At 36.4% G+C, this 22,692-nt stretch overlaps 1 protein-coding gene across 2 annotated transcripts; it reads left to right on the forward strand.

Moving 5' to 3' along the window:
- The first annotated feature begins 1,190 nt into the window (after positions 1-1,190).
- LOC136413731 (uncharacterized) lies at positions 1,191-19,976 on the forward strand. 2 transcript variants are annotated; one of them, XM_066397430.1, is made up of 4 exons: positions 1,191-1,438; positions 18,090-18,282; positions 18,347-18,565; positions 18,619-19,976. In XM_066397430.1, exons 1-4 carry the CDS (start codon positions 1,409-1,411, stop codon positions 19,398-19,400), a joined length of 1,224 nt encoding a protein of 407 aa, XP_066253527.1. In that variant the 5' UTR covers positions 1,191-1,408; the 3' UTR covers positions 19,401-19,976. The 2 variants fall into 2 exon arrangements, with proteins under 2 accessions (XP_066253527.1, XP_066253526.1); XM_066397429.1 differs by having other exon boundaries at positions 1,193-1,438; positions 18,616-19,975.
- The last annotated feature ends 2,716 nt before the right edge of the window (positions 19,977-22,692 follow it).

Raw genomic sequence — 22,692 nt, forward strand, 5'->3', positions numbered from 1 at the left:
AAAATCATTAGAAAATGTTATTTTGTGCAACTCGTATCGGAACTCGTTCCACTTGTCTTGCAAAATCGCTCTAGTTCGCAAAATATGCATTCCCTTACTGATTTATATTAGTAGCTACCGTTTTCAGTTTTTTTCCTTTGCGTCCCTTTTCTGCTTTCAGGTATTTTAGGTAAATTCTTAAAAGCTTTATTCCAGAACATTGGAATTTAAAAATAATCGAAACTGTGACTATACGGGGTGTTCCTTAATGTCGTGCTAATATTCCAGGGTGCGATTCCTCAGGCAATTTTATGCAGAAAAATTCTAGTAAACATATGTCCATGCAGGGAGTTGAAGTTTTTTTCAAATCGTTATTTTTAAATTTCTCAGAAAATACTTTCGATATTGTTTTCAGTTTCGGTGTATGTTAATAGGGCATAAAACCCCGTGTTTTAATTTAAAAAAAAAAGTAATTAAATTAGTCAACAACTGACGTCACTACATACATGTCTTTCGGTGTTATTTAGGAAAAAAGTGGTAAGTCACTGACATTTTTGGCGGGAATTTTTTTCTAATTAGGCTGACCGATTCTACATGAAAAAGGTTTCTTATAATCGACTATAAAATACATAATATTTAATATATGTAAAATAATAAACTTTTATTGTTTTAATCAAGAACGGCTCGTCTAAAAGAAAAGCGTAAGGGACCTGTTTCATGTAAAATTGGCCAGCCTAATCAGAAAAAATATTGCTGCGAAAGAATGCCAGGGGCGTGTCTCTTTTTTCCTAAATAATATCGGAAGACATGTGCGCAGGGACGCCACTGGTTAAGCAATAGAATTACTTTCCTTAGTACGGGATTTCATGTCCTATTAACGCCGAAATTGAAAGTAACATTTAAAGTAATATCTAATGAAAAATTTCAGCCCTCTACAACTAAAACCTGGATTGTTGCGGACGTATGTTAATATGAACTTTTATTCATAAAGTGACCTGAGGAATCACACCCTGAAAAATTGGCACGATATTAACGAACACCCTGTATTTTCCATCAATGTCTCTTTGAGTTTATGGCATTCCATCTGAGGGCCTCTCGTTACCCGCAACCATAAAACAACAGGAACATAAATAACCAAATAACTAACAATGTAGATTACGTAGATTACGATGAAGTCGACCTCTGACTTGGCGGGGAAAATACTACCAGCAGTACCAGCACTACCACAACCAATTCGCAATCCGAGACCATTTCGAACATGCCGGCCGGGATTCGTGCAGAAGTTGCATGTCGGTGAGTGGTCGCGGTTCGGACTTTCGCGGATGATACAGAGCTGTTTGCGGATGCAGATGCTCTAGCATTGTTATTCATAAACGAACGAATTTTTTTATTAGCGCGAACGAGTGATTTGTGATAATTGGAGGGAATCATGAGGAATATTGGGGTTTCTTTGGTTCTGGTGAGTTTCAAAATTTGACGCCCATTGAATTCATAGTATATCACCATGAAGGTGGATCAGGAGTTATAGCAATTTCCCTGGAGTTATAGTAATTTCCCTGAAGACCAAAACAGGAAATGGATGAAAATGTTAGATATTACATTAGCGACCAGCTTTGGTCCAGAGAGACGAGACGCAGTGGAGTCTTGTAAGTGGTTCCTGGCAAGCAACGCGACTCCGGTGCAAATGAGGGGAGTTGCAGACTGCAGGGTGCTTTTTGCTTCGACGAAAGTTACGCAAATACCTTTTCCCGGAAAATCAATTCAGACTAGAACTTCGTTTAGTGCCTAAAATCATCAACTTGCTGGAGCATCATCAAAAGCTTTCCAGTGAGAGTCCACGGGGAAATCATACCGCAAACCTTAGCTCCTAAGCGATTGTGTAAACATATATTTAATCGAAGAAATCGACTTATTAATCGGCGACCTTATAAAAGGTTGGTGTCCCAGCAAGTTCATGTGGTATTAAAAATTGCATAACCAGCATACCAAGCTTACGCCAAAGCATATAACACGTAAATTATAACATATTGCGAAAAGAACAGGGACAGTCCACAAATCAAGGGAACCTAGAGTTATTACGGATTATATGGGTTAATAGGTATTAATAGCGCGATGGTGCAAATTCCCTCGTTTGATGAGGTCGAATTGAGAAATTAGCTAAGGCAATTAAGGAGTAATCTGAGTAATTGAGGGATCTATTACACATATGCAACTAGACCTACAATTTCCTAGCGAATTGCCTCTACAAGAGACCACTTACCTAACTTCGAATATTCAAGTCATGTTAGGGTGTGTCGTTATGTGAAAGTACTGAATAATAGTACTACTTCCTATCAAGTTGCCATCTGAAATTTTTCACTTTGAACTCGGTTAGGATCTGAAAATATGTCGTGCATTTCCCAAGCCGCGAGCAGATAGCCTTCAATTGACAATATGCAAACATTATGCAAATTGACCTAGATGAAGAAAACGCATAGAAGTGGGTAATGCAAAAACAATAATCTGCCAACGCCCAGGGTTTTCCCAATTTTCTCATCAGATTTCTCAACAATGCGTTCCGCCTCATAACTCGGTTTTATCTACTGAAAAGCCATTATTCTCGTATTAATGGTTTTTAAATTTTTTGCACATATGCACTAATTTCAATTCCGGCATTATACAGGTATTTGTTTATTCTCTATGGGAATAATAATTAGAATAATGTGTGTGTTAGCTAAGCGCGTTACGTAACACGCCACAATGGAATATGCGCCAACTTTCATAATTCCGAGGAAAATTCTTTAAAAAGGCTCGAGAATGCGATTCACGAATTGATAAAAATTCAATGTCAATAGACCACCAGAAGCGCATTTAAATGAATTCAAGAAATTTGGAGCGAGATCCGCCTAGTGATCCACTTCACACGTTTACTCATCCTTTTTCTCTAGACCAAAACGACTGCTCGCGATGACCTCAGCGAGCATTCGATCATTATGGTTTCGTTTACGTGGATCATAACGACATTCCGTTCATTCATAGGAAAGTGAGGCGACTTTAAATTTGGTAATTGTGCCATAGATTGATGCAACGTTTCACCTAAGAAATGTCTTCAGGTGCTTGAGGTACTTGGGCCGCGTGGACGCCCTAGCGTGCAACAGTTAACCAGCGGCTTTAGAAAACGGACTTAAGCAAAATGTTAATGTCTCAACATTTCAAATTCGGTATTAAATAACCTTTTCGAACACTTACAATAATGTTTTCATCATCGCTTCAGAATTCTGAATGTCTCTTGCCCAGCCACTGTTTCGGTAACGCTGTAGTAAAAGTTGCCCTGTTTTGGTCACAAGTTTGATTCTCTTTTAAGAATTTTCTTACCCAATTCATTACTATTTACCATTTTTAGAAGCGATTTCTTTGCCAAATCACTGGCGGCACCGAACAATGAGTTTTCAGCGATGAATTAAACATTTCAGCGATTAGATACAAGGTCGGCCGCAACAAAGTAGCTTAAAAAAGCGTTAATTATACAAGGGTGTGAGGAATTAAAGGACAGTTTGTGGGAGGCAGAAACGAAGTGTATTTGTCCGCGTATAGTAGGCTGAACATATGTATGGTCGGAGCTAATGAGAATTGCAAACCCACAAATAATATACCTGTAACTAAGCGATTTTAATTGATTCGAGCAGGAAATTGTAAAATACAGCGCAACTATGGAAATCTCCTTTTTGGAGAAGAGTTTTCCCTGCGAGAAATTACCTCCAAATTACCATATCTCAGGTTGGTTCAGGTGATTCCCTCGAAATAACCCGGAAAATTACATTAGATCAGGTGAGACTACTCCTAACTAACTGATTAACTTTCCAAAGAAAGTCCGAAATAACTCAAAAGTTATTTCGGATTTTTCCAAAATCGAACAACCATTTCTCTTGAAGCCAGTCCGGGCTGTTGCGTACAATTGTTGGGTCGCGAAGAGAACTACTGAAAATGTAGAGAAAACTAATAATGGAAGTTTTGAAGCGATCTTCAATGGACTCTACATACAGGGTGTTCCAAAAAGGCTGTGTCAAACTTAAGGAGGTTATAGGCGACATTGCGGTAAATAATTCTTGCATGGAAATCTCTAGTCAAAAATGAGCAGTTTTAGCTTAGAGTAATTTTTTGTTCAAAAATGTAATAGTAACTCGTTGACACCAAAAGACTTCGACATTTAATTCATTTTTATTAAAGATAATGCAAATAAGTATATAATTAAGGTTCAAAATGATAACCTCCCACCTGGTTACATAAATTTGTTCTTTCAATCATTGAATCGTGCACCCCTTGTGAGATGTGCGGATCTTGCTGCACCAAAAGAGAGGCTACGCCACTCTTTCTAACAGTTCTTCTTGGATGGCTCCAGGAGTTTAACACACCAATGATTTGATGTAACCTCAGAGGAAAGAATCCAACAGGCTTAAATCGGAACTTCGCGCTGGCCACCTGATAAGTCCGCCTCTTCCGATCCATCGCCCATAAAAATATTGATTTACATAATCCTGCACAGTATGGACAAAAATTGCAGGTGCACTGTCACATTAAAATAATATTTTATCCTGTATTTCTATAGGAACGTTTTAATAAACGTCCTTAATTAAACAGAGGAGACAAAAAGAGTGTATTTTCTTAACAATTATTTTATTCGCTTAAGTTGAATATCGAAGTCTTTTGAACAGAAATGGCTCTGAAGCCAAAACGGCCTTAGGGGTTTCTATGCAAAAATATTCACTGTAAGGTATCCAATAACCTTCTTAAGTTTGGCACAACCTTTTTGAAACACTATGTATTTTGATAAGTTGATTTAAAAACTGATTCGTCATCTTAATTCAGCACAAAAAAAAATTCATAAGTCCAACTTAAATGATTGATTGTCTTCGACCGCTTACAGTTTAGTTCTATTTTGGCTGTTCAGAATTTGGGTGCAAGTAACTTGAATTTCACGGATTTTTTATTGTTTTCAATCCCGGTTATATAAAGAATGTTTCCTAAACATACGGTGCAAATTTAAGATGTACCTAGGGTAACAATGCAAAAAAGTTGTTAGAAACTTTTTCTATGAAGTTTCTATCAACTTTTTTGTATTTTGTATTTTTTGTTTGTTGTTTCTGTTTATAGAAATATATTTTGGACATAGTCCGTACGAACTTGTTTTTCTTATTTTAATTATGCCCTTAAATGTGGACTGTGTGCTTAAGAAACACCCTGTAGACTCTGCGATTTAGTAACTAACGCGACTTAACACCTCCACAAATGCGAACCCAATGAAATGAATAGGCGGGATGTCCTTTTAATATTTGCTGATGAAGAGGCAGTAAAATTTAACCTGGTAGGTGAAGTATGAAATAATTTAACCCAGCCATTAAGAATTACAAATAACGTTGATCAGGAATTGTTCGCAAATAATTAATGGTTAAGGAGTAGTTGAGAAGTACAGAAAGTTAGAAATAAAAAAAAGCAAAGAAATTAACGTCAAAAAACGGTTATAATTTAGAACAAAAACAAACGAAAAATTGATTAAATTTAGTAATTTATTTGAAGAAACGCAATTTTATCGTTGATCATAAACCTAAGCAATTAAATAAGTAATCTAATAGGTCACAATAGATTATAACATACATCGAAGCCATTCACCAAAACTTAATTCATAACTGCCCATCGAAAGCTCTTAATAATGTTTTGTTCTTTCCTTCCTATAGTTCATTGTTTTTTTAATAGCTAGTCTTATTAATTTAATTTCCTCAAGTTTTTTCTCCTCCACGTCAGCCATCCGTTTCCTCAAATTATGTAACTCTTTATTTCCGAATCTCTTTAAAGCTTTTCATTAAGTAATTGGATTATGCATAACACTTAAACCATCAAATGTAATGGCGAAACTTAATGGCTGAGTAATATTATTAATTGAAATAAAAGGTTCTCTTTGCGGGTGTTTAGATTAGGCTGGCCGCGGCTTGGGTGCATGAGGAAATATTAAGCACCGAGAATGGAATAATGCCCGGAACACGATCTGATCTGCCACCTTTATAAAACCTCGTATAAATCGTAAAAAATATATAATACAGGGTGTTTAAGAAAGACGTGGCAACGTTTAAGGGGGTGATTTCTCACGTCATTTTATGGGAATTTTATGATGATGGTTATTCCTATAAACATAGGTCCAGAAATGTATTGTTTCCAAGATACAGGGTGTTAATTTTTTTTTAACTAACGGTTTTTGAAAAATAATTCAAACATCTTTTAACCGATTTTTTTGAAGTTGGGTACCGTTGCTTCAGCTGAATGCGATCAATCGCTCGTCTAGAGCACCCCGAGGATGATAGAATCGCTGTGGAAAAACCATACAGGCACCTTCATATTAGAGGCGTAGAGCGTCCTCTACTATTATCTTCAATAACAAGATCTTAGAAGAAATGGAGAAAATGGGCTCATTCGTTTGTATATGCGGATGACTCTGTCATTTGAATTTCGAAATACAACGAAAAAAAAAAGAATTTTACTCAAAATTTCCATAAAATGATCAAACATGAGGACCTATCAGTGATGCCTCAAAAAATGGTGACTGCACCTCAACATGTCTGCGAAGAACCTGCAGGAAGTCTGCCAAATGCAACCCAACTTTGCTGAATAAGTTCAGTAGTTTGCTCATCTGGAGCATAGTGAGGATGAGCACAGTGAAGACAAATGATACAAACACAGTGAGACATCTATTACAACAAGGTCCTGCGACAAGATATGGAGGGAGTTATCAGTCATTTGTATATGCGGAGGACTTGCCGCTCATGATCAAAGCAGAAAATAGAGAACAGTTCGATAACAAGTTTTCAAGGTTTATAAGAGGTTTATTCACCAGCACACCAATGATGGATGAGACAAGACATCGATTAATCTGCTCTGACAAATCTTCCAGAACAACATTTGAATACATTAGTCTGTTGGTCGATACTTCGTGCGACATGCGTTTAAAATGAATTGACTTTCATCATATACATACAGGGTGCTCAATAGCTGAGTGCTCACTAGAAGTATTTATAGAACCGCGAAAGCTGGAAAATCACAATTTGGTATGCGGCCATTTAAGTCTACAATCAGAAAGAAAAAGACGGCTCTTCCGGAAGTGTCGAAAATTGATAACAACTTTGTTATTTTAATTGGAATTACTGTTTTTTAATTTTTTTTAATGATTTTAAGTTGAATTTCAAGTCAACTTTATGTAACATACTGATAACCTAAAGAGTAAATTTCTAGAGATAAAAATTATTTTATGTCAAAATTAGCAAAAATCTTTTGTCAATTTTGACACCTCTCTCTCAAATCTAGCTTCCGAGGTTCTCTAAATACTTCCAATGACCATTTAGCTAAAGACATCCTGTACAGTGCAGACAGTACACCAAGCAGCACTGCAGGAAATCTCTTGTTGCCTGTCTTATGTCCCATGCATCCCAAATATTCGACATACTAAACTCAATGAGCCTCAAGGTCGCGTCAGCTAAATCTGAATCAGTCATACTTCAACCATGAAGTAAAATTGATTTGCAACTCCCAAATAAGCAAGCGTTCGCTAATGAGCTTTGTCCCCCTTACAGAGCAAACTTGAACCTCTTTGTGTTGCGAATTTTGGGCATATAGGTGATAAGTAGTACCTATCCTTCGCTATTCGGATTTTGGTAAGTGAGTTACCTAAGAGGAAAAGTTGTCTTTTAGTTGTCCCAAATCTCGGCACATCTTTAGTCTACCGCATGGTCCCTCTCTACATGTTCTGGATTCTTGTGATCTTTCCTGTAATATCTGTAACTTCCATGGTGAGTTTTTTGATATCTTGTGAGAAAGGCCTATTTACAGAATCGATAACATACAAATAATCAATATTCAGACGATTTTCACTTTTTTTTTATCAAGGTCACGTTTTCGAGATCATTTTTAAGCGTAGGCTGATGACCAGATGGAACATTTGGCCAATTGAAGAAGCGTCTCTAAGGAAAAGTTTTTATGTGAATCAAATATAACTAAAGAACCTTTTGAACAGAAAACTTGAAAAGTAGGGCAAATTAGTAATATTAGGCCATCTTTAAATTTCCTTTTAGGATAAAATCGAACTGTTTCTGTTTTAACTCTTCATTTTGCTTTAATTGCATTTCAGTTGAAGTTTAAATTACAATAAAACGCTGGTCAAGAACCAATCGAGCACTCACACATGTTTCCGCCGTTAAATAATTATTTCTTATGACACAATTGGGTGAAAGTTGAAGCTAACATCAGTAGAAGCGAGAAAAACCTGCAAGAAATAAATGGTTTAAGATGCCTCATGTTTGGCACGATTTGTACAAATTATTGTTGCACTTTTGACATTTTTCTTCTCAACATTAATTGTCCCCATTACGTAATATGGTTTAGTATTTGGTTCAACAGTCGGATGGTTCAAAGATTTCCGAAACTACGCCCCATGACGAAGTCGCTAAATTCTACATTTGACACAAAAAATTATTTAATTATTTTTATTATATTATATTATATTATAAAGGGATGGAATTAATTCGTAGCGTTTTTTCACAAAGTTCGATGGCTTATTATAAAAATATCATTACAGTGGCATTATTCAAAGTATTGTCCATCATTTTCCACTACTTTTTGCCATCTTTCTGGCAAAACGCGGATACCACGTCGAAAGAATTCTCCATCTTTAGATTCGATAAATAAATCGATCCATCTCTTCGTACTTTCGTAGTTATCGAAGCGCTGCTCCAGCAATGCGCCATGGGCCAGAGCAAGTGGAAATCACATGGAGCAATGTCAGGTGAGTATGGCGGATGGGACAGAACTTCCCATTTCAGAGTTTCCAAATAAGTTTTCACGACTTTTGCACCATGGGGTTTGGCATTGTCGTAGAGCAAAATCGCTTTATGTCGATTCTCAAATCGCGGACGTTGTTCCTTTAATGCTTGGCTCAAGTGCATCAATTGAAGTCTGTAGGGGTCCCCAGTGATGGTTACGCCCAGTTGATCCCACCATATGCACAGCATGATCTTCTTCTTATGAATATTCTGCTTGGGAAATGATATCGATGCATGACCGGGCAAACTCCACGATTTTTTTCGTACCGCACCCATTTTTCGTCGCCAGTGAATATTCGATACAAAAATCTCTTCTTTGCATGCCGTTGGAATAGCTGCTCACTGGTGACTAAACTTCGTTCGACGTTCTTTGGCTTCAACTCATGTGGGACCCACGTTCTTTGCTTTTATATCATTTAACTGGCTTTGAGGCGTTTTCCAACTGTCGATGAGTCAACTCCAAGATTCGGACATCTCTAGGAGTGTTCGGCATCAGTCTTCGTCGAGCAATGTGATCAATTCTTCATCTTCGAATTTTTTCGGCTGTTCGGGACATTCCTTGCCTTCCAAGTCAAAATTTCCATTTTTGAACCGCGCAAACCGCTTTCTGCACGTTTGCTCAGCTAGAGCATATTCACCATAAACATCTATTAAAATACGGTGACTTTCCACGGTACTTTTCTTCATGTGGAAGTGATGATAACGCTCTCCACAAAAATAATTTTTCAGGCACAAACATCGACGTGTTTGATAACGCACAACAAAATGTTAGGAACACAATAACGAAGTGGCACATAGTGGAAGAAATGCGACTTTTCAGTAGCTTTATGGAGAACACTTACTTTTCTATGTGTAACCATGGGTAGTTGAGTAAGGTCACCTTTTGGAAAGCACTACGAATTAATTCCACCCCCTTAACAGGGTGTTTAGCAAAGCCGCGGCAATATTTAAGGGGGTGATTTCTCGGGTCATTTAATGGGAAAAAGTTCCTATAAACGTAGGTCCGGAAATGTATTGTTTCCAAGATACAGGGTGTTATTTATTTTTTTTTAATAATGATTTTTGAAAAATTATTCAAACATCTTTTGACCGATTGTTCTGAAATTTGGTAACGTTGTTTGTAGCAATAAGGGGCTGATTTGGCCCTAACTAGATTAATACTATTAAGTCCTGTGGCGTTTTTGCATGATAAACGGGCAAGCAATAAAATAGTTTTTGTTTTTTATCTCGTAAACGAAGCAAGACGCGACGAAAGTTCAAGAGACAAAAAAGTTGTATTTTTAGTAGCTTTATCTTAAAAAAATATAGAAATTTAATTAAAGACAGTAGCATACATTGTTTTGTTAATAAATTTGGGTAAGGAGTCCCCCCCTGACGCCACTAATAATTTTAATCTAGTTAGGGCCAAATCAGCTCCTTATTACCACAAACAACGTTACTAAATTTCACAAAAATCAGTCAAAAGATTTTGAATTATTTTTGAAAAACCGTTATTTAAAAAAAATTGAACACCCTGTATCTTGGAAACAATACACTTCCTTACCTATGTTTATAGGGACTCTTTTTCACTAAATGACCTGAGAAATCACCTCCTTAAATATTGCGGCGTCTTTTTTAAACACCCTGTATATTATATTACATTATTTTAACACATTCAAAGGCGGTCATATGAAATATCTTGTATCAAACGTTATTCTTCTGAATGAGCAGATAAACGAAAGTAGAACACGAGCTTGACCAATTCAGTTCAGAAGAAGTTAAATCGGGCAGACGACTCGACATTATTGCAAAACCCATCATTACTCATTCACTTTCACTCATATTACACGGCTATTACCAGAATCCTCTTGTTTTGTTGCATTTCCCTATACATTAGTATTTTAGTGAAAAACTAACCGTTTATTTGCTTTAACCAAAGACTACTTTCGTTTTTCGATTCGATTAGGCACAGCCTTTGTTGTGGGTAAACTTTGTCCCCCATAATAATTTCTCTTACTTATTTGCCCACAGAGAAATCTGCGATTTAAAGCCAAATTATTGGTTAATTTTTCTATTATGGTTTAATATTCTTTAGAACATTCGATATAATACATAATTGCTCATAAATATAGGAATTCGATAACATCGTTGCTCTTCAATTAACACACCACATGTAAACTCAATGTCACCAATACCGATGCATAATAATGAAGCTAACCTTGCCACGAATTTCAATGTCGGCAAAGATTATTCATTACAATAGAGCGAATTGTAATCATAACATGTATAAATGAGTAATTGAATAATTGCTTCATTCTGGTAAGAAGAGATGGTGCGAAAATTATATGTTAATAAGCCGTTTTAAGGCCATGAACTGATCTAACAGAATTTCATATATAAATTTTATTATAGCTAACCCCAAACAACTTTTACATAATTTCTAAAAAATAAAAAATGCAAGGAACACGAAAATTCAGTGATTATACAGTATGTACCCAGATGGGGTTGCCAGGAAGAGAAAGTTTCTTGTTTTTCACTTTTCACGAAAGTTTTTGCTTGTTCCAAAACGGTTCAATCAACCCTCACCACTACAATTTTCCTTTTTGTTACAGAGAAATTTTGAAAAATAGATCCACTTAGTTGAACATTTTTCTAAGCTCCATTCTCATTTCCATAGCGACCGTAATCAAACCTTTTTTTATTAACTTTTTATTACAATAATTCATCAGAAAGTAGGAAACTACAAATAAAAATTTTACACACCAAAAAACATGGTCCAATTATACAGGGTGCGTCTTTGGGAGCTGACACATTCCGTATGTGGAAATTTACAAGTTTAATGTACTTTTTAAGTTTGTGTTTTTGTTTTGTAGAAAAAACCTGATGTAAAAATATTTTCAACCTCATATAACTTCCGGTTACACCGGAAACTAACCCTTACTTCATTTTTTAAATATAATAATTTTAAATTTCTTGTTGGAAATAAACATAATTTTCATAATACAATATAATACTGATTCTCAACGGTTTTGATTTATTTTGATTTTTCGAGCTTTTTCGACTTATAGAGGTTTACTAAAATTCAATGATTTACAAGGCTATTTGACATAAATTGATGAAGTAAATTTTGAAGTAACACATTTTTATAGACAATTTAACAATGAAGAAAAATATTTGAAAAAGTTTGAAGTAAAAAATTGTTGAAATTTAGAATTTTTAAATTCAGAAAAGTGAGTTTTTTTAAATAGCACCCTACAATTATTTTTGTACCATTCAATTGGTAGGGAAAAAAGGAACAAATATGATATTCATCATAACTATCAAAAATTAATACTTTTTGATCAAATCGAAAAAGACTCTAAACTATTTTATACTGCGTAGGTAATAAATACATCAGTGAACCTTTATATGATCAAAGACTCACTTCAAAAGCTCTTTCCCAACCTGTTTCGCAGAACATGAGTAATTGCCCAAAGATGAAGATTCCTCCGATTTTCCAACACACCATTGAAACCTTTCAGTGGCGTCGTTATTTACTTCAACAACATTCTGGTCATGGCTCCTGACCATAACGAGCACAATCGTCGACTTCAACAAATTTTACAACGATTACGGGACTGCAGTTTCCGTTTTTAACTGCAGAAATGCAGGTTTTACATGCTGGCCAGGTCAAGTACTTTGGTATAATTGTCTTAGGAAATGATACCATCGCCAATTAAACTTCGATAGAGGCCATTGAACAATTGTGTCGTCCTGAAAATCAGAAAGATGTCCGTTTTTAATAGTGCAAATAAATGATTAAGGATAGTTCATCAACAAATTACATTCAAGGTAACCTTTTTTTGTTGCGAGGAAAATCTTCTAAAGACATCCGATCTGATGCTCTGGTGACCAGATAGTGTGGGATTCGCTGGGGCACCCACTTCGGGTTCCCTTTTCCTGCAGCCTACAACGACCCGAATTAGTCACTGAGGGATAAAACGTCAGTGTCGGGGGGCTTAGAGATTCTGCTATCTGTTACTTCTAAACTGGGGATTATCGTCTATCTTAAATAACGTTTTTCCTTAACCATCCCAGAAATGGCATGGCTACAGCGATGCCACTTTGTCTTGGGTACCAAGATCCCGTTGATGAGAGATGTTGGAGTTAGATTGCTCATGTATTCTTCTAGCACGTCTTGCTGGTCTTCGAATAACGGGGATTAAAAAATGCAGCGTGCTGCGGCATCGACGACTCCGCAGTTCCCTTAATTCAGACCCATTTTCCCTATTCAGTGGGTGTAGGTCTTGAAGCTACCATATCCGCTGAACACTGAGTTAAATAAAAGTTCAGGCGTCTATGTTTGCATGAGGTCCATAGATCTAAGTCAGCGATCAGTCGTTTAGCCCTCTGTCCCTTGTCCTCCAGGCTTGTGTACCGTTTCAGGATGGTCATTCATCTGACCTCTCGTCTGTCTGCCATCGTGACCCGAGGGAAAGCACTAAGCATGATTCGCTCCTCCAAGAGGACATCGATTGGTGCAGTCCTGCCGCCTGGGTTGCTTATGAGGCTATCATGTGGCCCTCATAGATGACCAGTATCGGGGTTTTCCTTTAGACATTTGGGAACATCTGCCTGTAAGTCTATCATTAGTATTATCCCTTGAAGCTGGCCTAGCTTTTTTAAGCTACTTTGGCAATCATTCACGACGTGCTTCGCAAAGTACATATTTGCTCTAAATTGAATCTCTAAATATCGAATGAATTTCTCGGGTTTTATCCGGAAAGCGTTCATTCTGAAATACCTATTTTCTCTATATATTTTTTCTCAGAGAACGACGGCCTCTGCTTTTTCGAGGCCAACTTCAACAAGTGTTCCGAGAGCCACCCTCGCATTTGCAGATGGCAAAGTCCGTTTCCTCCATTAATTTCTCTCTGCCGTCTCCACAGACCATAAGGGTTATACCATCAGCGTATTCGACATGGGTGACTTTCGGATCTTCCAGTATCGCGTCGTACAGGATGTTCCACAGGAGTGAGCCCAGAACCGATCCTTGCGTAATTCCTTTTGCTATATAGAACTCGAATTCTTTGTCAATTTATGTTGCCAGAAAAAAAAGGATAATGATGAACACAGTGATAATTATTTTATTAAAAAACGTATTACTATTACAAAAAAGGATTGTTCCCGTTATGTTGTGCTTATTCGGATGATTGCTGGAGCCGGACTGGCTTGTGATGCCGTTTTGCTTAATAATCATTTCACCGAAAAATAATCAAACAACAACCGCTTTAGATCTGCCGAAATAAATAACCGAACTGAGTTGTTTTAACGCAGTAATCAAAAACTTATTTTAAGTATAATAAGTTAAAATCTAATTGTCATTACAGTTGTTTTATTCAATAATTTATACTATCCGATCGGATGGAGTCTATTATGAGATTCTTCAGGTAGTTCGAGATCCGTTCTTTGGCAAGTAATCCGATTAAACACGACCAACATTGAAGGTAACCTGGAAAAACTTCTCGTGAAAAACATCAATTTCCCCCATATTTGACCCAAAAGCATAGAATGGCTTTCAAAGAGATCAAAGACCCTAAAAGCTTCTCTACTTCTTAAATGTTACGACCCTGATAAGGTTACGCAAATAACTGTAGTTTTATTTCCAAGAGACCCAGGACTTGATTTCAAGATATAATTAATTCTCTTGAAAAAGTTATTAACACCCTTCGACCGTGACTCCTAACTTTTTAACGATTTTTCAAAATCCTGATGTGACCTGACTCTCTCATTAACTCTTCCAAGGTTTCTCAGTATATTGATTTGTTTTTCTATACTTAAGCGCAAAATTAACCGAACACTTAAATTTGTATATATCTTGTTTATGTTGTTTTAATTTAAAATTTTTGTTTAATGTACGTCAATGCTCGTCCACCCATTGCAAACACAACGTGAGAGTATGTGAATGAAGTTGGCAGTACTTTATTACTGTGACCCCCGAGGAGTCCAGACTTGAACCTAATAGAACATGCATGGGATATTCCTTAATCTTGCTGAGTCTCAATATATAAATAACTTGAAATGGGAGCAAATTCACCAGAAAAAATCGCATGGACGCCGTGGCTCACGGAAGCAATACACGTTACTAAATGTGTTGTTTTTCATTTAGAAAAAAATGACCTTTTTTTGTTAGCGGATTTGTAGACTTTCTTGGTTTTTTTGTAACTTTGTTTTCTTTTTTCTTCTTTCCACTTTTTTTAATTAATTTTATTAAATTTTCAACTAGTAAAATACTGTAAATATTTTTTTAATGCTTGTTTTCTGGAAAAATTAAAATCTCAGGCAATTTTGACTTTCAGTATAGTCACTTGACTCAACCCGAAATCGTTCCTGCGTTTCTCTAACCTACCTTGAATGCTCCCATGACTTCCCAACAATCTAAATTCACCTGCTTTTATTCTAACACTTTTCGGTAGCCCGAACATTTTTTATGATTTTTAGTCACAACTTTTCTTTCGATGCCACCCCAGCGTAACATGGAGGTGTTTCAATAACCCGACTTGATTTTCTTTAAACAGTTTATCAGTTCATTTGCATTTTCTCGTGACTTACATTGACCAGATCTTGATCTAAGCCTCAGAAAATGAAGACACTAAGACAAAGGTCTGACGACTAAATAATGCGGAAAATGGGTTTTAAAAACGTTGTGCAAATTTCGCACCTTTTTTAATTTCCTCCTGACATAATTACGGTCGTTATGCCGCACCAGCAGCGGAGAAAGTATTTTTTAAGCAATTTTATTGAATGTTAAATAACATCGATAAGACTATGAAATTACGTAATAACGGGTTCTTGCCTGATCCCCTATAGAGGAAGCGGTTTAACTGATTTCCGATTAGCAATCTAATTAATATCATTTAAATATAAGGTTATTTATTAATTGATTTGTTTGCTATTCAGTTGAAAGTGTCTATCCGAATATCTCGATTTTGATGAAAACTTACCATGCATGAATTTTGCAATTTTCTACGTGAATTGAGAATATTTAATCTCAATAAACCGCATCAAAGGTCGGCTAATATTCAAATGAGCACCCAAGGAAACAATCAATAATCAATCGCATTTTTTAGTCATTCGTTTGAGCTTGTTACTAATTCCTGACCTGGTTTTCCTTACATGGCAATATTTGTTTGGTGTTAGTGAACATTGAAACTGCGTCAGAAATATCCGTTATTCACGGGTTTTTACGTGCAATTCAACAAAAATTGAACCGAGATTTTATTATTTTTAGATTATTGTTATGAGTTTAAAATTTGAAATTACTGTTTTTTTTTTTTTAATTAATTTGGCTCTGGCCCACAGTAACGCAAATCTCAATCTCCATTGGTACCTGACGAAGGGTAATTGATTAGAAACTACAGCTGCTTAACAGGTAAACAACTTAATTTTACCAATTACTCGAGGATTGCGCGTATTTATCAGCAAATTCGCCATTCTCGATAATACATCATGTTCAGTGTCAGCATATCCGGAAGTGCCATAACTCACACCATATTTGAGAGATATTATTCCTGAAAGGGACAACAACTACTATTGCCGAACAACTTTCTCCAATCCTATCTCAATATCTGTTTTTGTCATTTGCAACATATTAAGCGAAAGGAAAGCATACAAGAATGCCTTTTCAATCTATAGTTGATGATCATGTTTCGCCTTTCAAGGAGTTCCTATTGATAATGGGTGCAAGGATTGCTTATGAGGATAATTGGCCGATGTATTTGCAAGATCATGTAGTTCAAAGTGGAAAAATATATAAAAACCCACGTTTCCATGAATTTTTGCAAAATATTACAAAGATCTCATTGAAATTTGCTAACCAATTTTGCAGCCAATTGCAGTCACTAAAGGCTGGGTCGGGCGTGCTACGCGTCCACTCTTGCCCATGTTTGGTGGCAGGAATTTTGAAATCTAGCCCACTCATCGCGGGTATTTCGCCTACTTTATAATTTGTCAGTAAACGAGATTGATGATGTCACTACTTCACTTCATGGTTGATAGTAAAAGGACCCAGTTCAGAAGCCTAACCGCGGAAATCGGATAAAGAAATTCCAGCAAAACTTTGAATACGTATAATTTTGAATAATCGTAGGCTGATGGTAATGACATTGAGCTTGTGTTAGCAGCCGAATTAGCAATAGGAATCGTAATTGCGTACATTTTTTTATGCTGGCTGCGGTCTGCATTTCTATTATTGTCAACAAAAATTTCAAAACGAGACCAGGAGCACGACGACGTAACGACGATTAAATTAGGCCCATAAAAGGAAGGGAAATCGCCATTAACTCACGCAAAATCGCGAGATTTGTCATTGTTTATTTCATTACTGACCCAAAACGGCACCAATTTTCAATTTCTATTTACGTGACCGAAATGCACAGAGCAAACGATGACGAGCACCACGAATCGCGATCAAGATCATTACCATTTGATAGTGGTTACGAATACGTAATTTGGTTCCTTGATCCAGTCATGTCTATTTAATTTATGGGTTTAATTCCTATTTGTGTCTGTGTTTAATTTTAAAATCTAAAAATTAAATCTCTAAAGAGCTTTTCAGCAGTCAATTTACTTTTTAAGAGAGGCCAAATATCTAAATCGTAACTCAAAAACGCACCATTTTCAATATACAGGGTGGCAGTTTTACATTTTTTAAAGAAAATTTTTAACAGTTTTTATAATTTTGATTTTAAGAAATTTGATTAAGTATAACGAATCGCTTCAGATAGTTGATAACTGACTCGGATGATTATTTTTCCGTACTTCCTTTACGGTCCCACCATCGATAGATATTTTGTAAATTCTATTAAAATGGTGAAAGATACGAAAATATTTCAAGAAACCAAAAAATTAAAAGGAATTGACTGGGATAAAACTGAGAAAGAAATTTAAATTTGATACCAGAATTCATACAAGATGTTCCAAAAAAAGGTAAAAAGCATAAAATAGTAAAAAAACATAACACCCTGTATATGGCGATCAACGATTTTGACAAGTCTCAAGAAAATTAGTGTTCCAAATAATATTTTGGAAACTTTGGCCCAGTCAAGACATCCACTTTTATAGGGTGGTTTTAAATGGTTCCATGGTCTGGATCCATTGCGACAATCCCTTCAAATCCTACGACTTTTTTCTAGGCTCTACAGTAAGTTTCTTCGGTGACTTTAAAGAACTTATAATCACATTCAGATTGAAAATATCCCAATTTCTGAATTTATTTGACCTCTCTTGGACTCACTCATATTTCCTTTGCAGTTGATATACGCAACCTGGCTGACCAGCACCACCAACAGCTACGACACACCCTCTAACCCCCAATACCACATTCAAACCGATGAGGGACCAGAAAGGTACTTTCGATACCAAACACTGAGCGGCCAATTTCGGAAAGAGAAGAGACTGGAAGATGGCACCGTGATTGGAACTTATGCCTGGATAGATGATGATGGTTTGTAACCATAAACTTTTGAAGAATTCGATGATATTGATCTTCATTGTATTTACTTTTTCAGGAATTCTACGGCAAAGAGACTACATAGCGGACCATGCGGGTTACAGAATAACCAAAAGCAAGAATTTGTATGTTGGAAGAAACGTACCTGTGGCCGATGCCATTAAAACAGCGAAAAAATACCCTGCATCAGCTGGGACTTTGGTTTCTGCCAAGGCCCGTCCTGTGTCAGTCCGTCCATCAATATCGACCATTGGATACACTCCTTCACCTCATGGAAGTAAGTACTTTAAATCCGAATTAATTACCAATGAAAAACGTTCTGTTTAGTAGTCTCGTCTACTCCTCTACCACCAATATCGTCCCCTTCCACCCCTTGTGCTTCATGCATCGTCTCCTCGACCACCTACAAGCCGGAAATCGGACAAATCTCGCCCCATGTTGAGATCTCAAACAACGCTCTACCAGCCTCAATAAGTCTGCTCAGCACCACTGAAAAGCCATATGTGGAAATCAACCCTGGAGGCGTTTCAGGGTTGTTGGCCAGTACCGTGAGCACTACAATAGCACCAGATCTGGTACCTTCAACAGGCCTCCCCTTGGAGTACCTCAAAACAAACGTGCAAGACATCAACAACTTGCAATACCATGAAACGTCCACCACGGGGCCCTATGCGGGCTATGATGGACTGCCCAGTTATACTGAGGCCGGCCAGAACTCTCTAGAGTATAATCCTTACGTGAATCCTTTGGGGCAGAAAGTGTTCTTCCAGAATGGGCCTACCTATCCAATAGACCGCAACGGACACACCTATAGGGGAACCAAAAGATACACTAGTCAAGCTAGAATTGGAAATGGCTATGAGAAGCAATTTCCTGAATATGATGGAGTGTCGGTGACCAATGATGGGTTCAGGTATTATATTCCAAGGGCGTATCATGAGGAGGAGACCGGGCCTGGGGAGGAGAAAACTGGCAGTTTTGGCTACATCGATCCCTTCGGGATTAGGCGGGTTATTTACTACAATGCGAAACCTGGAGAGGGATTTCAACACAGGAAAAACAACAGATATGTGGGCTTTCGAGCCACCCCTTATGACCCTAACCCTTACTGAAGATGCCGAGGTGTAGTCAATGCTGTGATCTTCTTTTTATGCTGCCTTCAATTGAAAAAGACCTTCACGTGTCTTGCCAATTCGGTTACCATTGCTTCATTAATTTCCAGGAGTATTCCAGATTCCTTCTCGGTATTGAGTTGAGCTTTGTGATTTAAAGGTCTTAACAACTTCGTAATTTATTAATACATTAATTATTTATTAACATTGTTTATAGGGAAACGAGTATTTTAGGGCGCTTTTTTTATTTTTTAGTAGACGCTGGATATTTATTTCTAGTAGTTCTTCGACCAGTAGGTGCCATAACTGGATCCCTAGGATTAAAGTCCAATTGTTTATTGTTTCCTATTGTGAGCTCTAGTCCAGGAACCCACGTTTTGCAGAATATTTAATGATGGTTGAAATCAAGAGATGCTTCAGCAGTGGTACTCCATATAAAGTAAAATATTCTGCAAAATCCTGTATATAGAATTTAGAGGTTTCTCATCGGTTTAAAATTGGATAATTAACACTACTGATAGATGTTCTGGGTAACAATAGTAGATTATCTAATAAAACTAGTTTAATGCACATTCCATTTTCAGTGAAATGTAATAAAATGTATGTTAAAGTACTGTTTGAGTAGTTTTTATTACCTTTGCAAATCTGGAGGAGCCCCGGACCTGAACTTCGACATCCATATCTATCTATAGCGGTTTTAAACGTAAACCCCTAGTTGAGGGCTTAAACTAAGGCCCAGCTTTGATCATCAGTTCTATTCATTCTGTCCTTCACGCTCCTTTTATACGCTCAATTTTACTGTGTGGTAATCCGTGGAGAGAGCTATTCACTTGAAGATGCCAGCTCTTCGCCTGAGAGGACAAGTTCTTCAAGACCCAGACCTAAAAAATAAGTTTGGGTATTTAATTTACCTCATAAAGAATTCATTTTGCATAATAAACCCAAAACACTCAAAGTTCCTCCAATAATTACTGCCATTACCTCTGCCACCGAATATAGAACCATCAGGCCGCAGAACTCTGATCTCGTCACTCTCTATATTCACTCGGTATATTGCTTTGAAATAGAAAGTTTTCAAAAAACCTTAATATTCTAGGTAAGCTTGCTTTTAGAGTATTTAGACAATGATGGGTCTCTAATTTATTAATTCGTGTCTTTGTCTTTTTAGATTCAAGATAGTTTTTCTTGTAATCTAATGGTTATTTGTTAGACTATGAAAGGTGTATGAAATAATCGTTCAAGGTGAGTTATGTAATTTAATTTTAAAAGCAATTGCCAGTTATAATCAAGATTGTAATGCATAAAAAGAGATACTACCTACGTCAAATCCGAAACTTAAGCGTCAGTTCGTGTTTAAAATGAGAGTTTACAACCGGAATTTTTAAGATTTATTAATGTACAGTGCATATTTAAATTATTCCGCTTATAAAAGTATATAAGATATGCTAACAAAGATACATTTTATTACACCAGGAACACCAGTCTGTGATCGCGATTGAAAAAGCTGTAAAGTAAAATTTTAAAAAAATATAAAGTGTAACTACCTTAAATTGCGGAAACGAAAGAGTTTAAGAATGTGATCTTTATAGCAAGCTGTTATTACTTTTTAGATAATACCGAAGTAAAAATCAGAAAGGGTTAGATCCAGCGAGCGAGCAGGTCTATTACGCTTAATACTTGAATTTCTCGAGAATCAATCGAAATTGACTGGATGAAAAATTGTTTCCGCCAAGTCAATGAATTTTTTTTTATTTGCTCCACTTAATTATTTGGTAATTTTTAAAAAAATTTAGAGATAATTTTTCCGTCTCAAAGAATGTTTATTACTATAATCAACTTGAAATCTCTGCGTCCAAAATTTTCACTTTAGATCTAATATAATTTCTCTAGTTATTTTCCCTTCTCTACTTTACTTTCGTTGTCAAATTGCCCTGGACTTTTCCAAGAGCAAAATTGAAAACAAAGATTTGTCAGTCATAAATGGTCCTATTTTGGAATAATTTTATCAGAAAATTATTGATTTAAGAGCAACCAAGATAAACGCAGAATGATCATTGTGAGAAAAAGAAATATACAGGGTATCCTGAAAATCAATGTCAAAAATGCTATCACGAGATTATTTGGGTCAAAACAATAAGATTTAGGTCAAAAGTTATTTGAAGAAAGTTTCTCGTTTAGATGCTATTGGCGGTCAAAGTTCTTGAAAAAACAACATACTTTTTGCTATATGAGTATATGAGATGTAGTACTGTAGTCTGTGGCTGGTGATTATGATACCTCGACCCTAGTAACTACGACGACGTAAGCGACATCTACTTGCTTTTATGCGAATGTGACAAATTCTACCGATCCTCATTAAGAAAACTACCTGTAATAGGCAGTATGTTGGTTACCTCAGAGCCATCTGTAAGACGCTAGGGAAAGCTTGCAATCACCAGAACAATATAATGTACTGGTAGTACCATTGAAGTCACGCGGGTACTGTGAGCTCTAATAAGATAAAATTGGGTAGTACCACACTTTTCTTCAAAGATGGAACTAGTTGTAGATTTTGTTTAATATACACAGCTATATATTATGATTTTTTGTAGTGTGTTAAGTGAGATTTGGGAAGCTATATTAGAATATTCCTATTAATCAAAATATTTCACTTTCCTCCTTTTTATCAGTAATAAAGCTTTCGAATAAACTTTATAATATTTTCTGTCTGTTTTTTTTCGGTTCTTCAATCATCTTCGTTACTCTCTCAACGAGCTGCTTGAGAATTAGAGTGAAATAATTCCTAAATAGGCTTCTTCAGTAAATTTTCCTTTGCGAAAACACTGGCGGCGACGTTCTCAGGCAATACCAATAAATGTTACTTCTTCATTAAACCCATGCAACCATTAGCACTCTTATATGCAGGATGAAGTCTCGATGTTCCGAAATTAATTCATGCCGGGAGCTTCCTCAGCTTGTTATCTTTTTTGAAGTTTTTCAACAGATATTTCTTCGATTTGGTTGATGTAGACTTTTCTACGATTCCGCTGAAATAGAGAAAGCGGCTTCTACACTGCCCCAAGGAATTAACGTACCACCTAAAATAGTGCTAAACTTTAGAATGAATTTTCTCCAAAACTACCTGTCCGATTTTAATGTTTTTTTTTACAGAAATTTAACTTGTTTCTTTCCAAATCGACCTGATATTTAACATGCCATTAAAATAAAAATTTTAGGAATATACAGGGTGTATGAATAAAATCATGTAATTTTATGTCATTTCAAAACCATCTGTGGTGAGTATCAAGTGTGT

This window comes from Euwallacea similis, chromosome 15 (assembly GCF_039881205.1).
Source record: "Euwallacea similis isolate ESF13 chromosome 15, ESF131.1, whole genome shotgun sequence".
Classification (NCBI taxonomy): domain Eukaryota; kingdom Metazoa; phylum Arthropoda; class Insecta; order Coleoptera; family Curculionidae; genus Euwallacea; species Euwallacea similis.